Consider the following 17845-nt stretch of genomic DNA (forward strand, 5'->3'; position numbering starts at 1 on the left):
AAACAAATGGAAAATTGCTGATATTAACTAGGAAGTAAAGATGGCCAAGAATACTGCGTATCATCGTGACATCATGGTGGCTAATGAACTTGTGATCCAGGCCGCTGGGATCAGAATAACACAGATTTATAATTCATTAGCTCTGCAGTGTACAGTCTCTCTGTGTCTCCGAGTGCAGATATAAATGTGCTTACTTCAACCCATACTAGACGCTACAATTATCCCCGCCAGGCGTAAGCCTGGAGGGGGTCGTGCATTCAGTTGTGTGTGTGCGTACATGTCTGTGTGTGTATCCGTCCACAGCTAATCTTGCATACTGTTTAACCCATCAGTTTAACACTTTTTGTGCATGTTAATGACTGAACGCTCAAGCACCTCTCTTGGTTGCAGTGGTTCAGAAGTTTTGAAAAGCCTGTTATACTTTTACTCTGCCTTTGACTGCTCACTCCTCTCAAACGGCTGGTTGGGGCTGCAAGTGATCAGCTGCTTCAGTTTGGAATCTTATTCCTGCAAAGGACAGCATGCGCGGTGGTCATGTTAGTTTTGCGTTCTTTTGTTGGTGCTTTCACACAGGACACACAGCCTGCCCTCCAGACTCACCTCTGCTGACTGCACTCTTGTGTATTCACATAAAGTTGATTCATCTAGTCTCTTTATGTTTTGCGACACTTTTATTGGCAGCTCCTTCTCCCAGTGTTTTGTATAACAGACAGGAAACGGGTACATATATGTGATGGTGCAGCCGCTGGTCTGTTCCCTTATTACAGGACGACAGCACTACACCAAGACCAAGAGCGGCCTCATAAACAGTGGATCAAACACTTCATGGCCTAAGAATCACCACATTTTTGGCTTTGCTTCTTGAATGATGTGAACGTGACTCCACTCCACTCAACATATTTTAGAACGCATTGAGGTTTAAAGCTTTGCTCAAAGGGTGGCAGTACCCTCTGTTGAGTACTTGATCTTCATATAATAGTGTTTGCATCATCACTACCATGTCAACTGTAAGCGCAGACAGTGTGATGCATATTAAACTTTGCTTTAAAACAGTTATCTTGGCCCTGTTTAGCTGGTCTTATTACTGTATTTTCCATATTTTGTTGTGCTAACAGACAGCTGCTGTGACCATGCAAGCTGGCACCTTTTATAATGACACCCAGTCCAGTGAGCTGTGCAGATAATTTGTAAAGGCATGTTGCAGCCTTAGTGTTTTTTCGCCTTTTAATATGAGGGATCACTCCGTGCTCTTCTCTACTTGTGTCTGCATGGCTCTAAATCACCTCATTAATCTGTTTCCTCTGCTGAAGATGTCTGGCCCAGGCTACCTTCCATTAGGAGAAATCCATTATACTCAGCCCTGGCCAGAGAGGACACAGAGGAAACAATTTGTGTGTGGCAGTGTGGATGTGTGCGTGAATTTGTGTGTGTGCGTGTGTTAGATCCCAGTTGTCCTGTTGAGGATGTAAAATTTAAATGAGGAGCACTCTGACAGGCATGAATCCTTAGAAAGGGCCTCAGAGGGTAATTTACCTGCACATACAAGTTGTTTAAGTGAGGCCTGCTGTCGCGCTTCTGCTTTCTGAAGTGGCTTGGGTTTTCAGGCACTGATGAGGGCGTGTGTGTGTGTGTGCGCGCGTGTGTGTGGCCTACACTGTGCCGTAACTCTGGGTGTAATAGGAGTCAGGTTCCATTCATCCTGGAGTTACTTTCTGCCTTAATGAAACACCTGAGACCCGTTTTGCCAGCCTCACATCTCTACAAGCATCAAGGAGGTCCATAACTAAAGGATGCATTGGGCTGCTCTGTAGCGCTGATGTGCACATGTGCTGTTCTGTGACTACACAGTTGCTGATTCTTTGTCATTGTCAAACCAATCGATGGATTTTAAATGTATAATGTTTACATGCTGATGTGTAATTGTGAGCTGTGCGCCTTAATGGTTGATGCTCTTTAAAGGTCTTAAGATTAATGTCACGACTTAGCCATATTAAAACACGAAAGTCATGTTTGTATTTGTGTGCCAGTGTCTTTACTACAGTGCTTGTGTATAAACCTCAGCCTTCAGGCTCTGGCTCCATCCTAATCTATTTGTTCTCCTTCTGGCTCTCCTCAGAGATTCGGGCCCAGCTGGTGGAGCAGCAGAAATGTCTGGACCAGCAGACGGAGATGAGGGTCCAGCTCCTGCAGGATCTGCAGGACTTCTTCAGGAAGAAGGCAGAGATTGAGATGGAATACTCCAGAAACCTGGAGAAGCTGGCCGAGCGCTTCATGGCGAAGACTCGTAGCACCAAGGATCACCAGCAGTACAAGTGAGGAGACGCCGTCTTAGTGTTTGTCTGGCTTCTGTTTGTTTACAGCGTCATCAGTCTTCATTTATGGACTGATAAAACTCTTTAAGAATGAGGGTTGTCATTCATAGGTTGCTGCTCTAATTTATTTCTATAAAAGCTGGTTTATGTGGCAGCCAGATGGAAGTCTTACTGGATCTCAGTGGAATGTTGAAAGGATCAGTCTTCATTTCACATTCAAATGAAGAGTGAAAAGCGTCACAGTAGTGGTGGTTTTAGCTTCATTTCTGTCATTTATCCCTCAATCCTTCTCGAATTTCTTTCCTGCAAATATTATGCCCTCTCATACTGTAGAGCTAGACTGTCTTAATCCCTCCAGCATAAGAAAGTCATCTAGACAAAGCTATTGCTTGATGTTTTAAAAAAGTTTTTCTCATTTACAACAAACTAAGATTGACCATTTGCGCTGTATACAGTGTCTTTGTTTTAAATTCAGACTTGGATATTTATTCTAATGCTTGTTTTTTGTCCCACCACACTGGATAGCTTTATGAATAATCCATTTTGACTTTCCGTTTTATAGTATGTGCTTGTTTTTATATTGTACGGTGTTACAGTGCAGTAGGTTTTTCGTGGAGATTGTAGGCTTTCTGTGACTTTTTGACGCACACTAAGGTATGCAATCGACAGGTATGAATGATAAGGTGTTAAATATGTCAAAGACCAACATGAGGAGCTGTATTGAAGGTCACAAAATTTCAGTACCAACACTGAAACAACACCTTTCTCACTCTGATTTGAATTCACAACATATTTATTTTACCAACCAAAGCCGGCTGGCCGGCCATCGGTCCCATTCTCTGTCAGTTGTCTGTCGTTAACGCTAACCTACCGCAGCCGCATCTTCTAAATAACGCTGCGAGCGGGCCGTGACGTTGCCTGTGACTGCGCAGTGCGACCTGATGCAGCCCCTGAATTGAGACACAGGAAACAGAAATACTGCAAAATGAACAACGTGACTGAACGAGACGAAATGAAGAGACATTTTAGCAGAGCTTTTATTTTGTAAACCACATTTGGTCTCGTTTTTATTCGTCAACAATATCGCATGCATATATGATGCAATATTGTTGACGAATTAAAACGATTTAATTGTAGTTATTGTCACATGACCAGCATTTACGTTGCATCTCGTCTCGTTGTCGTCACGTGATAAAGCTTCGTTGACGATGATATTTATAACGAATTTTTGTTGACGAAAGCAACACAAGGCGTCAGTGTGTAGCACAAGCAGCTATAACAGAACTAAAGAAAAATACAGTCTAAAATGAACAAAGTTTGGATTCAAGTCATTAAAGATATGATAAGTAAAACTAAGAATATGAACAAGAATTTGATGCAAGCTTTTGAAACTTGACAGTTTCGGTACTTTAATATCCGTGCATTACGTATAGTGTGGGATGGTGCTGGATGAGTATGTAGGGTTGATACTTGGTCCTACTTGTGGCACCTTGACTGTCATGAAAAAGTGTAGAAGAAGAAACGACACCTTTCCTGTGTCTTAACCTTGCTGTGGAGGTACCTACATATGAAAAAAGATCTAATGAAATGAGGCTCTTTATCAGACTGTTTAGAAGACGTCTGCGTGTCTCTTTTTCATCCCTCCGCCCGCCGCCCCCCCTCACTTCTCTCGTTTGACTCGGAGACTTTTTGACGATCCTGACACAGTTAAGCGTGCTGTCGTATTTGGCCTCATTACACTGCAGCAGTCTGCTCATGGAAAAAGCAGACATTAGCATATTGTTTGAACTTGCGGTGGGAGCAAAAATAAAACGTATGTTTGTCCTCGCTGTCCGCAAATATCCCGCGCTCTCTGTCTGAAGTTCCAATGGCTCTAGCAGCTGTGTGTGCCCATGTGTGGAGCTGGTGAAGGAGCTGTGGAATGACTCTCTGCGGTTTTCATCGCGTGATTTTCAGTCTGGTCACTTCATTCACAGGTTAAACAGTTGGCAAGTGCCTAGGAGCATATTTCTTAAGTAAATACGGGACGCCTGAATAACATTAAAAACCTTTCGGAGGATTTTAAATCATGTGGCCTGTATTTTTGTATTCGCACAAATAACACACATACAGTAAGGCTTCTGTGTTCTCCATATTCTCCATGTTGTTTTCATTGGAGAGACTTGTCTGTGGTGTGAAAAAGTGCGTTTTTATCCTGCCTGTAGCCTGAAGCCACTATTCAGGTCAGCTTGGCAGAGCCACAAAACCCTAAAGTTGCAATAAAAGGAGCAGCTAAATATGTGGGTGATTAGTCTAGACGAGCTGCATTCAAAAGGAGGCCAGTGCTGCAGCTGTCAGCGGAGTTTTGAACCTGGTTTACTTAACTGGTGTTGAGACAAATTGATAAGATGTCATTCTGACAGTCAAGAGTGCATTAATATATGCTGTGTGTGACATGTTTGATGTGAAGGACACTTTCCCCCTTGTTTCCCCTTTTCTCATATTCCAGACATCAGCTCCAGACATTGTCCAGAGTCGCCCTTTCACACTTGTAGCATGCATCAGGAGATTGACTGTGTCAGGCGAGTTTTCACCTACTGGAAATACATTTGGTTTAAGCAAGCGGTGGCCTCTGGGTGGAGTGTGCAGGAGGAGGAGGACTCATCTGTAATAATGGTTGATTTTGCATTTATTAATTAGGGATGTTTCCCTGAGCCAGCTAGTCTAAAAATAAGAAAGCACTCAGCAAACAGTCAAAATTGAGAACACTTTAATCTATAAAGTTAAACATTTAATATTGGATATGAGGGTGGCATGGTGGTGCAGCAGGTAGTGCGCGTGCATCACAGCGAGAAGGTCGCCGGTTCAATCCCCAGGTCGGGCAGGGCCCTTCTGTGTGAAGCTTGCATGTTCTTCCCGTGCATGCGTGGGTTCTCTCCAGGCACTCCGGCTTCCTCCCACAGACCAAAAAACATGCTCATTAGGTTAATTGGTGACTCTAAAATTGTCCTTAGGTGTGAGTGTGAGCGTGAATGGTTGTATGTTTGTATATGTTGCCCTGCGGGTGACTGGTTCACCCATTGACAGCTGGGATAGGCTCCAGCCCATTTGTGTGTTGGTATTCATTACCAAGCTGCAGGTATCGCAGTCACCAGCGTGTTCTGTCTTACGCAGGCCGAAATCTGTTGCTCTCATGTTCCTCTTGGCTAGGAAAAAAGTTTTGCACAGTTCGAGTCTAGTCCAGAATCCTCTACTGGAGTGAGATAAAGTTAGTGTTTGTCAGAAAGCACAGACTTCATGATACCTGAGGGAGTATTGCAGCAGCTCAGAGCTGGAGAGGAAGCCACCTTGCTTCAGGGGAAATGCCCTGTGTCGAGCTCTGCTGCTGTGTCTCAGTCTGACAGAGGACAGCAGAGGAAGATGAATGGTAAAATGGATGTTTTAAAAACACAGACATCGTGTCTGACTTAAAGATTTGGGGGAATGGAACTACAACACAAAATGACATGCAATTATCAAGAAATCACATTTACATTCATATTCTTATTTTATTTTATTACACCGCTTTAAGGGGACAAATCAAGAGCAGATTAACACCTGAGTTCAGTATGTCATGCAGAATGTTTTTTTCTTTTCTTATTGCCATTGTTGCCTATGATCGTGTACCCAGTCGAAACATACGAGTGTCTTTGCCCCATTCAGCAGCCGCAGCTACTTGTTAACTATTTAAACAGCTGCAAAAACACTCTGCTTCCTGGACAAACACGCTCCTTCCTTAACATGTGTTAACCTGTGCAACACTATAGACTACAATCGCACTTAAATCAAACACCAAAAGTTCTTTGCTCCTGAATATAAAGAGACTTTTGTTCTTCCTCTTCCTCACCACCAGAGGTAAATGCAGTGTGCAGTAATGGAAAAAAAAAACTGCAAAGAGTCCCAGTTAAACGTGATAATTAAGTGTTGTCAATTTGAGTTAGGAAACTTTACAGAGCCCATGCTGTTCAACACGATGTATTGTGATCTGTTGACAGTCGCATCTTGAAAGCATTTGGAGCTCAGAGCTTCCAGGATGTCAGGCTCCGCTGCCTGCAGCAGAAAAGGCAGTGACCGCTAGTGATTGTATCAGATGCATCCGCGGGTTTAGACATTAAATGGTCATTAATGACCACAAGGCAGAAGTTCAGTACCGCTAGTGTCTTCCTTTTCTTCCCTGTGAGAAAGCAAAGCTACAGACCCACATCCTAGCAACAGTCTACGGGAGAGCCGTTGAGTCCCGTCTGCCCAGTCGGTTTGTGTCTCAGTGGCTGTTTGCAGAACACACAAACACACACAAATGAACAAATATGGGCAAACACTCTCCTCTGTCTCTCCCTCTCTGTCTTAAACACACACATGCACAAACCAGATACTGTATTATGCACGGTTTGCTCAGGGAGGGACCTGGAAATGGCGAGCAGAGGAATCATTGAATTATTTATAATGCCAAAGCCACAGCTGGGATCATCTTAAATAGGCTGCTTTTATCCAGAATTAAGTTTCTGGTTAAGGGACTTCCTCTCTTTGTCTGTGTGGATAAAAAGAAGGTGTAGAACACGCTGCGGCTGCATACCACTGCCAGGCATTACATTACTTATTCACAGGAGGAGTTCAAAGTCGAATTATTCGTTCAGCTTTTGCATCCTGTTGCATGCTTTTAAATTTCAAACTTTAACCTTTGGCCTGTGATAGGTTTGGTCCGAATCTGACTTGCAGTGATCACTTCCCCTTGGTAGCAGCTCTACACCTACATAGCCGGTGAACACCAGTCATTGTGCTGCAGCTATAACGTCTGCGGCTCATGAATGAAAGATGTTATCGATATGACACCAAAGGACTTTGCCATTATGTCCCTGACGCTGATAAGGGCTGTTTCAACACCCTTTATTTGTCAACAACCTGCCACTGTATAAGAGTGCAAGCATGTTGACATTGACTCAGTGAATCCTGGACAGAACATGCACATATCAATGGGAGGCAGCAGTTTGCTAATGAGTTCTCTTTTCCCTCGCTTCCTTTCCTGCCTCTCCTGGACATCAGTTTCCCCTTTCATACCTGTGTTTTCGCCCCTCGGGGGCCCGTCTCGCTGCCTGTGAGTCTGTCTGACCCAGTTCCTGCCACGGCTGAGGGGGAAATGATGACATTGAGAGATTTTCCTGCCATTATGTGTGGTAAGCAACTCCCAGAGGTTATTTTGTCATCGCGGTCTGTGTCAGTACCCCCCCTTGTTTTCTCACTGCAGGCCTCCAATTTGATTTAGTAGGTCAGCCCATTAATAAACATGCGAGGTACTTTCAGAACTGTTGTGTTTGTGGGAACTCCTGGCCATGTCAGTGCTGTGAGTTCTGTTATTTTCCCTCTACTCTGACACAGTTTAGCTTTTATTCTCTGACTGATTTGTGATGAGTTCTGGGTCATACCCTTGTTGGATGTAGCCTTCGATTTGAAGAAAATGGTCTTCATGTGAAAGAATAGTGCTGCTTTTGTTGGCCGTCTATTGTGCAACCTGCTCAATTTTTCTAAAGCCTGTGCATGTACTGATGCTGAATCAGGTCAGACTTTTCACAGTGAAGAGCAGTCAGGTGGGATAAAGCAAAGAACAGAGCAGGTCGGGCTATTGAAGTCCTGACTGAAAATCCTCTGGATAATTGTGCTAATAGACTGCTTTCACTTGAGCCGCCTTGCATCTTCAATCAAATTGCCCTCATTTTTTTCACAACTTGGACAGAGCGATCCTGGATGGACAGAGAGTCGGCGAGCAACAGGAAATGACTGCTTAAACAAATCTAGGACTTTCTATACTTCTGCAGAAGCCCATGATGCACCACGTCCAGTTTCATGTCAGTGGCCACCTGTACATTATGCATCCGCACATGCCAAAGTCAGCATGAATTAATAAACACACGCACACGCCACACACACACACGTGCCGTCCTCGCATATCTATATTCAGTCCCGTGGAGTGGAAGTATTGCGCTCTGCTGATGCATAATTCAGAAAAGATTTATGGTAATTGCTCTCTGACAGTGTTTCTGTGTGTGACGCTGTCCAGCAGTCCTGCTGCTGTAGCTCTGGGACTGTTTAACTTATTTTTCTCTTTTTCTAGCGCTCCCCTTCCTTTGCATGTGGCCTGTAGCCTGGGCATATGGCACCAGCGCCAGTACGTCACGCAGCTTTTTAGCGAAAGCAGTTTTCCCGGCATCTTTGAAAAGCGACCGCGCTCTTGATGCTTCATGCTCAGATCTTTTTCATGTCAACACGTTTGCCTCTGCTTTTATCAAATATTGTTTGCTTCTTGTTTTTGAAATGCTTCGTTTTTGCTCTTGCAGCAGATGTTGTGCTGGCTCAAGGCTAGTTCAGGGTTGGGTCACTCGTTGAGTGCAGAGTTTCACCTGTTGTGTTGACAAGGGTTGCCTGTCTATGCAAACTAGCTTTGTGAGGGAAGAGCAGAGGCGAGTCTCCATATGGTTCCTGCAAGACTTGACCCAGACCAACCATAACACCTCTCCTAAACACACACACTCGTATTCTGTGCTGCTGTTAGCAGGCAGGAGGAATGTTAGAGATTAACCCAGAGGAAGTCAGCCTGCAAGCTAGTGCTTACACAGGGCCTCAGCTTGCTCTGGCCTGGACAATGTCCTACAGTTAGCTTGGAAGCAGCCAGCACACGGCACAGGAAACAGCTCGCAGGCTCCGCTACTTTACGCCTTAGCTTTTTTTGCACTCTGCTCTCGATCTTTTCCTCTTTGTCTGTCTTCTGCTGTCACAGTTCATAAGTAATTCTACTTTTCAACTTTGCTTAAAATACATCCATGGCTTCTCCAACTTCATTCCACTAAGTGTATTTAAAGCCTGTGGCTGACTCTTCCCTGGTTGTAGGAAGTCAGCTTGGCTTGCAGCATTGCAAGAGCTCTGCCCCAGAAATGTCACTGATACAAAGTATTTCCAACCTAACTCTGCAGTCCATGTTAGATACAGAGCTTTTCAGGTCCACAGCCAGAAGTATATAGGACATTTAACACCAAGGGAGGTCGATGACGCATCAGTCTTCCACTTCTATAACGGGCCCTGGTGCACTTGAGGTGTTTGTAGACAGCCTGCTAATCGAGGAAGTGCCACAATCTCACTGTGAAAATGACACATACTGTCTAAAGAAATTAGGGCTGAGACATTGACATGGACTCAGACACGCAAGCGAATGTTGAAATGTTCTGATGCAAACCACTGACACATACAGGTAACACTGCCTAACTGTGGAGTGGGTGTTTAAGTCTGTGACCACGTGTGTTGTGTTTATTAATGAGTAACACGTGACTTAACAGACAGGTTCTCTCAGAAAATGCTGAGTCATTAAACCATCCTACACAACCACTTCTGATGCATCTGCTAATTCTTATGAGTAAAGTAGTAAATGAGACGGGAGGGAGTTTTCCACATGGATCTTTGGCAGCTGATCTGACATCTGCCTGTTTCCCTGCTTTGCTTAGGAAAGACCAGAACCTGCTGTCCCCCGTCAACTGTTGGTACCTGCTGCTGAACCAGGTGAGGAGGGAGAGCAAGGACCACGCCACACTGAGCGACATCTACCTCAACAACGTCATCATGAGGTTCATGCAGATCAGCGAGGACTCCACACGACTCCTCAAGAAGGTGAGGGCGGAAAGCGCACGTAGACTTTGATCACACTAAAGCTAAATATGATGTCTGGGTGCTTCTAAACAGACTGCTTGTACACACCTGACCCACATTTTGGTCATAAAGTAGAGCGACAACGGCATTGCACAACTGAAGCGACTGCTGGTTTTAATGGTGATTCTTCCTTATGGCCACCAGAGCTACAATTTGTCTGTCACAGCAGGTTTGGTGTATTGTTCGAGTCCTTTCCCAGTATGGTTGAAAACATAAGTTTACCATGCTGAAAAGAAATCAAATGATATTTGAAATAAGCAACAACAGACTTCCACAGAAAGCCATGAAAGATTTAAGATGTAAAATAGAGATTAGAAGAAGGTAAACGCGTCCTTTGGGCTAAATTACATGTGGCTCGTACATCTTTGAACCGTATATACCTATTGAAACACTTAGCTCCAATGCGTAGTGTGTTAAACACAACTTCACACTCATTACTGAAAACACTTTCCAGGTCCAAGCACAGCCTGTGAACGTAGCCTGCTGCCATTATTATTCCTCAATCTCTCTGTTTCCTTGTCTCTTTTACAGCCTTGAAAACCTTTTCTGACTCCTCCACTGTACCGATGTTTGACCCCGACTAGAAGAGGTCACACGTGATTTTCTTTAATCAACAAAAACAGAAGTTTGACCTCACCGCTAACACAATCCAGATTTCTCATAGCAGTCAGATTGGGCTGCAGAGGCTCCACTCACTCATGTTACACAAACAGTCTCTCACTTTCGCTTAAACTTCGTTTGACAACGACGTGTTTAGTTGCATGATGTGCGTGATGTATACAGTACGTGCTCAGATCTGCGTTCGGTAGGAGCAAACTCAGCTGGGCTCCGGAGGTTTAGTTTTGTGAATTAGAGCAGAGGAACTTTGGTCACCACGGTTTCAAATCAGTATGCCTTTACTCTCCCGTCTGAAGACTGCGGCTTCATGGCTGAAACCGGGCCTCTGCTGCCTTTTCCACCACAAACACGACAACTCCCTAGAAGATTATGAGCTCCTATGCTGCAGGAGACACATGAACTCACCACAGGACTAAATTACAAAGTGGCTTTTCTTCAGAGGAGCGCCTTTGTGTCAGTTCAGCTTGTGACTTTTTCTCAGATTCTCTGCTTTCTTTTTTTTGCTCTGCGTTACTGCAACCCTAACCCCACTCAAAAAGTAAAAGTAAGGCCCTTTTATTCATTCTCACAGTACTTAACATCTCTTAATGGTTGTGGGTTATCTGATTGTGTGGGGGCGTGGTCTTTAAATACTCACCCGAACCCCCGTCACACAAACAGGAAGCTGCAGCAGTCATTTCCTTCTGATAGTGTTTAAAAGCTCATGGTTGTACTAATGAGGCCAGATGTGAAACAGACAGTCATGTTTCACATGTTACTGTCCCTGCCGCCACACTTTGATGCTCGTAATGATAGACTCCCTTAAATGCTGATTTAAACATTTTGTCGTGTAACTCTGAGGACACAAATCCTGAAAATCTGCAGCGTCGGATCAGGTGTGCAGACAAACGGCAGACTAGTGGGAGGTCCCGGTTCATAGGCGACCTGAAGCACCGCTCGCCCTCTAATTAAAGCTCCCCCGACCCTTTGATCTCAGCAGAGCATCAGCAACGAGGCTCAAACACCAGAGAAGTCCCCCACGTTACGTGGGCTCCCTCGCAGCTCTGAAGAGACAGCTGTGCCGTTGTCATCCCTCCAGCACATCAAAGACCTGTGTTTTTATTTCCTTGTATGTTCAGGTTGCATGCTGTGAGGTGGAACGGCAGAGGAGGGCCCCAGAGTAGCCCTGTTGTCTCTGTCAACATCCTCTGACCTGTTTGCTGTTTGGCATGTGCGTTTATTTCTTCAGTGCTGCAACAATACTGCCACAACTTTTCTTTTTTTAGCAAACACCCCATTCTGACATTTTTTGTTCGCATACAAGAGTCAAGTAGTGGCCCTCTCTTTCTTTCTTTATGCTTGGACAGATCTTATCACATGTATTCACTTTTCATTATTCATACAACTGGCTCTTTGTTTTACTCTGCCCTGTTTTATTCATGGGAGTCACGTTCTGTGGCTGCGGCTACGAGGTGGGTTTCTCAGAGGTTGAGGCAGTTTTGAACCTTTCAGAAATCAGAAAAAGCTTCATTGCCAAGTACGATTTTACACATACGAGGAATTTGCTTCGGTTAGGTTGGTCCATGACACATCTACTAAAAATAAGCTATTAAAAAGTAAAAAATATAACAATATAAATATAGATACACAAGTCTGTTTTTTCAGAAAGAAGTTCAAGCTGAGCGTTAATGTAACGCACAGAGTTAGAGTCAGTGTGACAAGTAGGCACCAACACACCGAGGCAGCCGCCTGTGGCGCCATCTTGGAACAACCCATGGTTTCCACAGACAAAGCATGATCCGGGTTGTGTTTACTTTATAAGCATTCTTACAAAAATCATCGTCACGTTTCATAGTAGGAAAAGAACAGATGTAAATAAGGACATGAATGGTGGCTGAATTCCATTTAGCTGCTTCAGCTTTAGGGTCCTGGTATTGTACCTGCTGTCACGCTGTCATCACATAACCAGGTGTGAGGATGAGACGTGATGGTCCAGCGTATCTTTAAGGAACAGTTCAACATTTTAAGTGTGATTTTGTGCCGACCTCAGGCCAGGATCAGTGAAGCCCAGCTTAGCATTAGAACTGGAAGTGGGAGAAATGGCTCTAATGCTTTTTAAGTCAATTTAACCTGCATATGAACAGATGGATAATGTCAGTCTGTGGTTTCACAGGGAGTTTGTGGTGGAATTGCTTCTTTGCAGTCAGCAGCGCAGCAATAAAGTGCACAACCTTCAAAGTGTTTTTGTCACAGTGAGGTTGCCAAGTTTGGCACCATTATACCTGATGTTGTAACCTGTGCTCATATCTGGCAACCTGTACCACAGCCAGGTTTGAACATTTCTGTCCATGTGCATTTTAAAGCCGCAAGATGCACTGTAAAGAAGACAGTTCTATGCTCAGTGAGCTGACTCCAGCTCTGCACAAATATGCAGACTGATAACACTCTTCTCATCGCACTCTTGTAAATTAAACAAATAATAGTATTTCCCAAAATGTTAAACTATTCTTTTGACATTCAGTAAAAGACTTACATATCTGTGTCACTCTGTCAAAATTTGTTTTTGCAAAATACATCAGCTAAGACCTCATCAGGCTTTCTACTGTGTGTGTGCTTTAGTGACAAGGCACTCACATCTATGCTGAGCGCCACACACACACACACACACACACACACACACACACGCCCCTGGAGGGTACACAACTGCCATCTCTGTACCATGATTAATGTCAGTGGCAATATGAAACCCACCACTCCCCAAAGGCTGACTTGGTTTCTCCTCTCTGAGGTTGTTTCATCTTTCTAATGTGGTCGGAATACAGATGGTATGATCTTAAAAGGGGAAACCCATTTGTAGGATCTTTTTAATGAATTTAGACCAAATTGGGAACCCCCCCCCCCCCTTTCCAGCTGAGATGCCTTTCAAATGACAGGGGGTAACTGCACAAATTAAATCAGCAACACCAGTTGCACAACGCCGCATTTAGACGCAACCCTTATGGGTTGTAATTTGAGGTATGCAGCGTCTGTGTTGGATTGAGTTTGAAAGCAGGGATTATTTCAAAGAGTTCTTAAAGGCATTGTGTTAGGTGTAGCTTTTCTGATGAAAGCGCCCTCATCATGTCTTGAATGCAATGCCCCTTTACTTTCATCTCTGCCTTTGCTCCGCTCACACGCACACACTCGCACCGCTCATGCTCGCCCTGAGAAGGCTTTTCATTGAGCTCTGGATCGCTTCCCAGCCTTCTCAATGGAGAAGAGCTAACGAGTGTTAGATCTGACAGATAGTCAAAGGTTCTGTCCTCTGAACTGACAGCTGCTAATGGGTTTTCCCACAGGAGAAGGCTCACGTCTTTATGATCTTTCTAATATGTAAGAATTTGTAGGCAGTTTACCTCAAATGTGGCGCTGTCATCTTTTCTAAGATACAATTACAGATCTGCTATGAGCTGAAGGACCAGATCATCCTGTAATTTTCCTCAATTATAAATCTAATTTAGCTCTAGACCTTTCGTTGCTCCCTTATCTGCGCTTCATTCTCAAACATGCCTGAGTTTGACTCTCGCCAAGTATTGTGCGTCTAAAGCTCTGGTTATCCAGGCTTACAGGCCCTCCTATTAGGTAAGAGCTTCAAATCAGGGAACTGGCGGACAAAGCGTTGGTTGAGAAGGTGTTGCCAATCAGCCAGGTGACACAGCACGACACTCTTCTTTCACCAGCATGGCAGCCAGTAACTGTGCGTAATCCTCTTTGCCGTCTGTGCACATGCTTGGACATTGTGCGTCTTTACCTGTGAGCGCCTCCTGAAGAACAAGAGTGAGAGAGGATGTGTGTGCAGTTTTCACGAGATGGCTCCCGTATGGGTCTGCAGAGTCCATGTTTGTAAACTCACCAGGATCAGCGAGGTGTGTGAACTCAATGGAGCCTCTCATCAGTCGCCAACACCCACACGAGTCCACACGTGTGCAAAGCGTATGTGACTCATCGAATCTCAAGTCAGGAAATCCCAGCCGCTGTTCAGCGTTGGGATATCAGCGCCACGGCCTCTGTTTCAGGATGTCCAATGTTACAAAGAAATGTGTTGAAGTGGTGATTATTCAGTCCTGCTGCTGTCTTCAGCTTGCCCGTGCGTGCTCTGGACCCGGCAGCTGATCGCAGCAGATCAACTGATCCCAGATTGTGGTTGTTATCAATTCAAGTAGACAAAGCTTTAAAACATGGCTCAGATAATCCTCACAAGTCCTGTTGGATGCATGTTTTGCAGAGCCCTGTTGGGTTTTTTTTGTAAACAAACAAACAAAAGTAATGTTTACATGCAGTGAAGAAGAAGAAGAAGACATCCTTTTATTAATCACAACACGACATGCAGAGCTAGAGGGGAAACTGCACACGTCATGCTTAAGTGAAATTATTTTCTCCGCTCTTAACCCATCCCGGCAAGCCCTTCCTCCGCGGCAGACCAGGAGCGGTGGGCTGCCAGCCGACAGCGGCGCCCAGGGACCCAGTTCCTTTTGTCACCATTGGTCAGGTGGTGATCTTCTTGCATGTTTTTTATGGAGGATACCTCAGGTGAACACGGGAAGAACATGCAAACTCCACACAGAAAAGCCCCTTTCCTCCAGCAGCAGGCACCGGAGGCATGGTGTAGGACACGCCCCCCTGGTGCCCAGAGCGTACCAGGTGGGAATCGAACCCAGGACCTTTTGGCTGTGAGGTGACAGTGTTTCCACCGTGCCACCTTTTTAGTATTTGCATTTATTATATCCCACAAAAAATGCATTGTATAACAAATGTGCTGTATGCATTTCCTTCCTCCTAAAACGTTTACAAAGCCAACTTTTTCATATTTTTTGTCGTTTTTTTTCCTCTTTGCTAGCTTACAGTTCCACCTCTTCCTTCTCGCCTTTGCTTGGGTTGTGCTTCGTCTCTTAGTGTGTTCTCACCACCAGCTGGCCATAAGCTCAATACCTTGAAACCAGCGCCTTTTTGCACACGTGCGTGATAACATGAGGAGGATAAAGACATCACTCTGTACAGCGATGTGCCTTCAATAATGACTCACTGCAGTCGTAGCTTTTATTTTTTTAACGCCGTTGCCCTTTGAAAAATCTTTAGTGTGCTCTGCTCTTGACCAGAAGTAGCTCAGCACTCCATGCCTCTGCACGCGGTGCTTCAGTGCCCTTTAAGAAGCCTCTTACAGCCTTTTGCTGGGAGTGGCTCCCAGAATGAGATTTGTCTGAGAATAATTGGGTTAAAGAAAGACCTGGAGTGCAATCGAAGGCTGTAACTTCACCCAGGTAGCAGCGCGTGGTATCAGCGTGAGGAGAGAGACCAGGAATATACTGTCATGACTCATAATCTCATAAACATGTGATACAGTATATGAGTGAGTGTGAAAAAATATGGGAGCTCCACAGTTAAATTAATAGTGAAAGCGCCTCTAAATCCATCATGGCGTCACTCTTAAACTGTAACCCACGTCCATGAGATGCATTAATGTGTGTGTGTGTGTGTGTGTGTGTGTGTGTGATAGTATTACTGAGTCAGCCTTGTGGCATGGCTGATTGAGTTAACATATTTGGGAAAAATCTTTCACATTGAGTTGGAGAAGCCAGATAATGTGTTGAGCATGTGGACGCTGAAACTCGAGCTGCGTTGGACGATTTGAGTGGAAAAGCCATTGTGACACTGATACGGCTTTCGCACAGAAACCCTGTGTTTGACGCTGCGTTTGATAAATCCGAGGCTCCATTTTGTGTGTTTGTACCGTTCAGACCTTCAGTCGGTGTCTGATGAGCATTTGATAAACAGACTTGTCAAGTTTCAGTTCAGTAAAAGTAACTGCTGCTGTGTTTCTAATTGAAATTCAGCTTGAGAGACAGCATGAAAATGGTGCCACTGTGTCAATTTGTATTACCTGTGATTTCTGTTTGGGAAAACTAATTTTGTGTAATTCATCGTGTCAAATGTCTGATTTGTTGTAATGATCTCATTGTGGTTTTCCTCTGTGCTTCTTTTCCAGAGCAAGGAAATAGCCTTTCAGCTCCAGGAAGACTTAATGAAGGTCCTAAATGAGCTATACACAGTAAGTAGTAATGACTACCCTCTTTTTAACAAATGCACTTAAGTACATTGGCTTTGCTGTGGTTGAGTGTGGTTATAGCACTAAGCTAACTAGCTTCTAACTGTTTATAACAGCTTGAAGTCTTTAGCCCTGCAGCTCAAAGATGTCTAAGGGATCAAATATTAAACAGTCAAGCAAACAGACGACTACCAAAAAATTGCTCAAGCATCTCTTGCACGGCCTGAACTGGCTATTCAAACTGTGAAGTATCAACTTAATGTTTGCGTGACTCATTAGACTTAACGTTCTCTGTTTTAATCGCTCTTATCAGCTGTCTTTTCTCACTCTTCAAAACAATTTCATGCAAAGCCACACCGGGGGGGTTAGAGCCAAATAGCAACTCACTCGCCTTTTCTTTCATTTTGTTTTTTAAGATGGTTTATTTTCGGCATGTTGAGTTTATTCGGCGGTTGACAGCAGAGACAGAATGGAAGTCTGGGAAGAGAGCGAGAGGGGTTACATGCAACTGAGATTCCCAGTTGGAAATGAATCACAGATGTTGCGATTACCTGCTTTGCACCTTTGACAAGTAGCGTGCGAGGACACCCGCCATATATACATACAGAGAGACAGAGAGAGAGTGGGACAGGGCCCCGGGACATTTCACTATATCTACAGTATGGTTTCTCTAAAAAGGCCATTTCATCTCATCTCTTCAATGACATTGCTGTAAGTAGTTTGTCTGCGTGTTGCTCCGACCTTGGTCGAGAAGGGTACTTAAATCATGAATCAATAGCTAATTCCACTGCCTTAATTGCCCCAGTCAGCCCTGCTGGCCTGCTTGCTTAGTTGAATGCCTTCTGTTGTTGGACAATTAGATGCTGGTGTATTCTTAGACAGGATGTCTGGATGGCTCCGTGGCTAGATTTTATTGCACATTGTGTAACTCATAAGCCGTATTTATAGTTTTATGTATGTATCTGTTGATCATCACTGTAACTTGGGATGTACAGAGATGGAGATGCAAGTCGAGGTGGTTGTTGTTCCCAAAATGGCTTGGCGTGAAAAGCATTTCACTTTGCTTGAATGGTCTCCAGTTATAGAGGATGACGGTGGTTACACGTCCGATGGCAGCGCTGCTCCAAACAAAACAACGTGTTACTCC

General features: G+C 44.4%; 1 protein-coding gene across 3 annotated transcripts in view; it reads left to right on the plus strand.

The window, feature by feature from the left end:
- Positions 1-17845, plus strand: part of srgap1a (SLIT-ROBO Rho GTPase activating protein 1a) — an 86009-nt gene that overhangs the window by 30860 nt on the left and 37304 nt on the right. For all 3 annotated transcript variants that reach the window (XM_070971807.1, XM_070971806.1, XM_070971808.1), the window contains exons 2-4: positions 2117-2312; positions 9818-9980; positions 16639-16701. In XM_070971807.1, coding sequence (XP_070827908.1) covers positions 2117-2312; positions 9818-9980; positions 16639-16701 — 422 coding nt within the window. The remainder of the gene's footprint in view (positions 1-2116; positions 2313-9817; positions 9981-16638; positions 16702-17845) is intronic.

The sequence above is a fragment of the Chaetodon trifascialis genome, chromosome 10, assembly GCF_039877785.1.
Source record: "Chaetodon trifascialis isolate fChaTrf1 chromosome 10, fChaTrf1.hap1, whole genome shotgun sequence".
Taxonomy (NCBI): Eukaryota; Metazoa; Chordata; class Actinopteri; order Chaetodontiformes; family Chaetodontidae; genus Chaetodon; species Chaetodon trifascialis.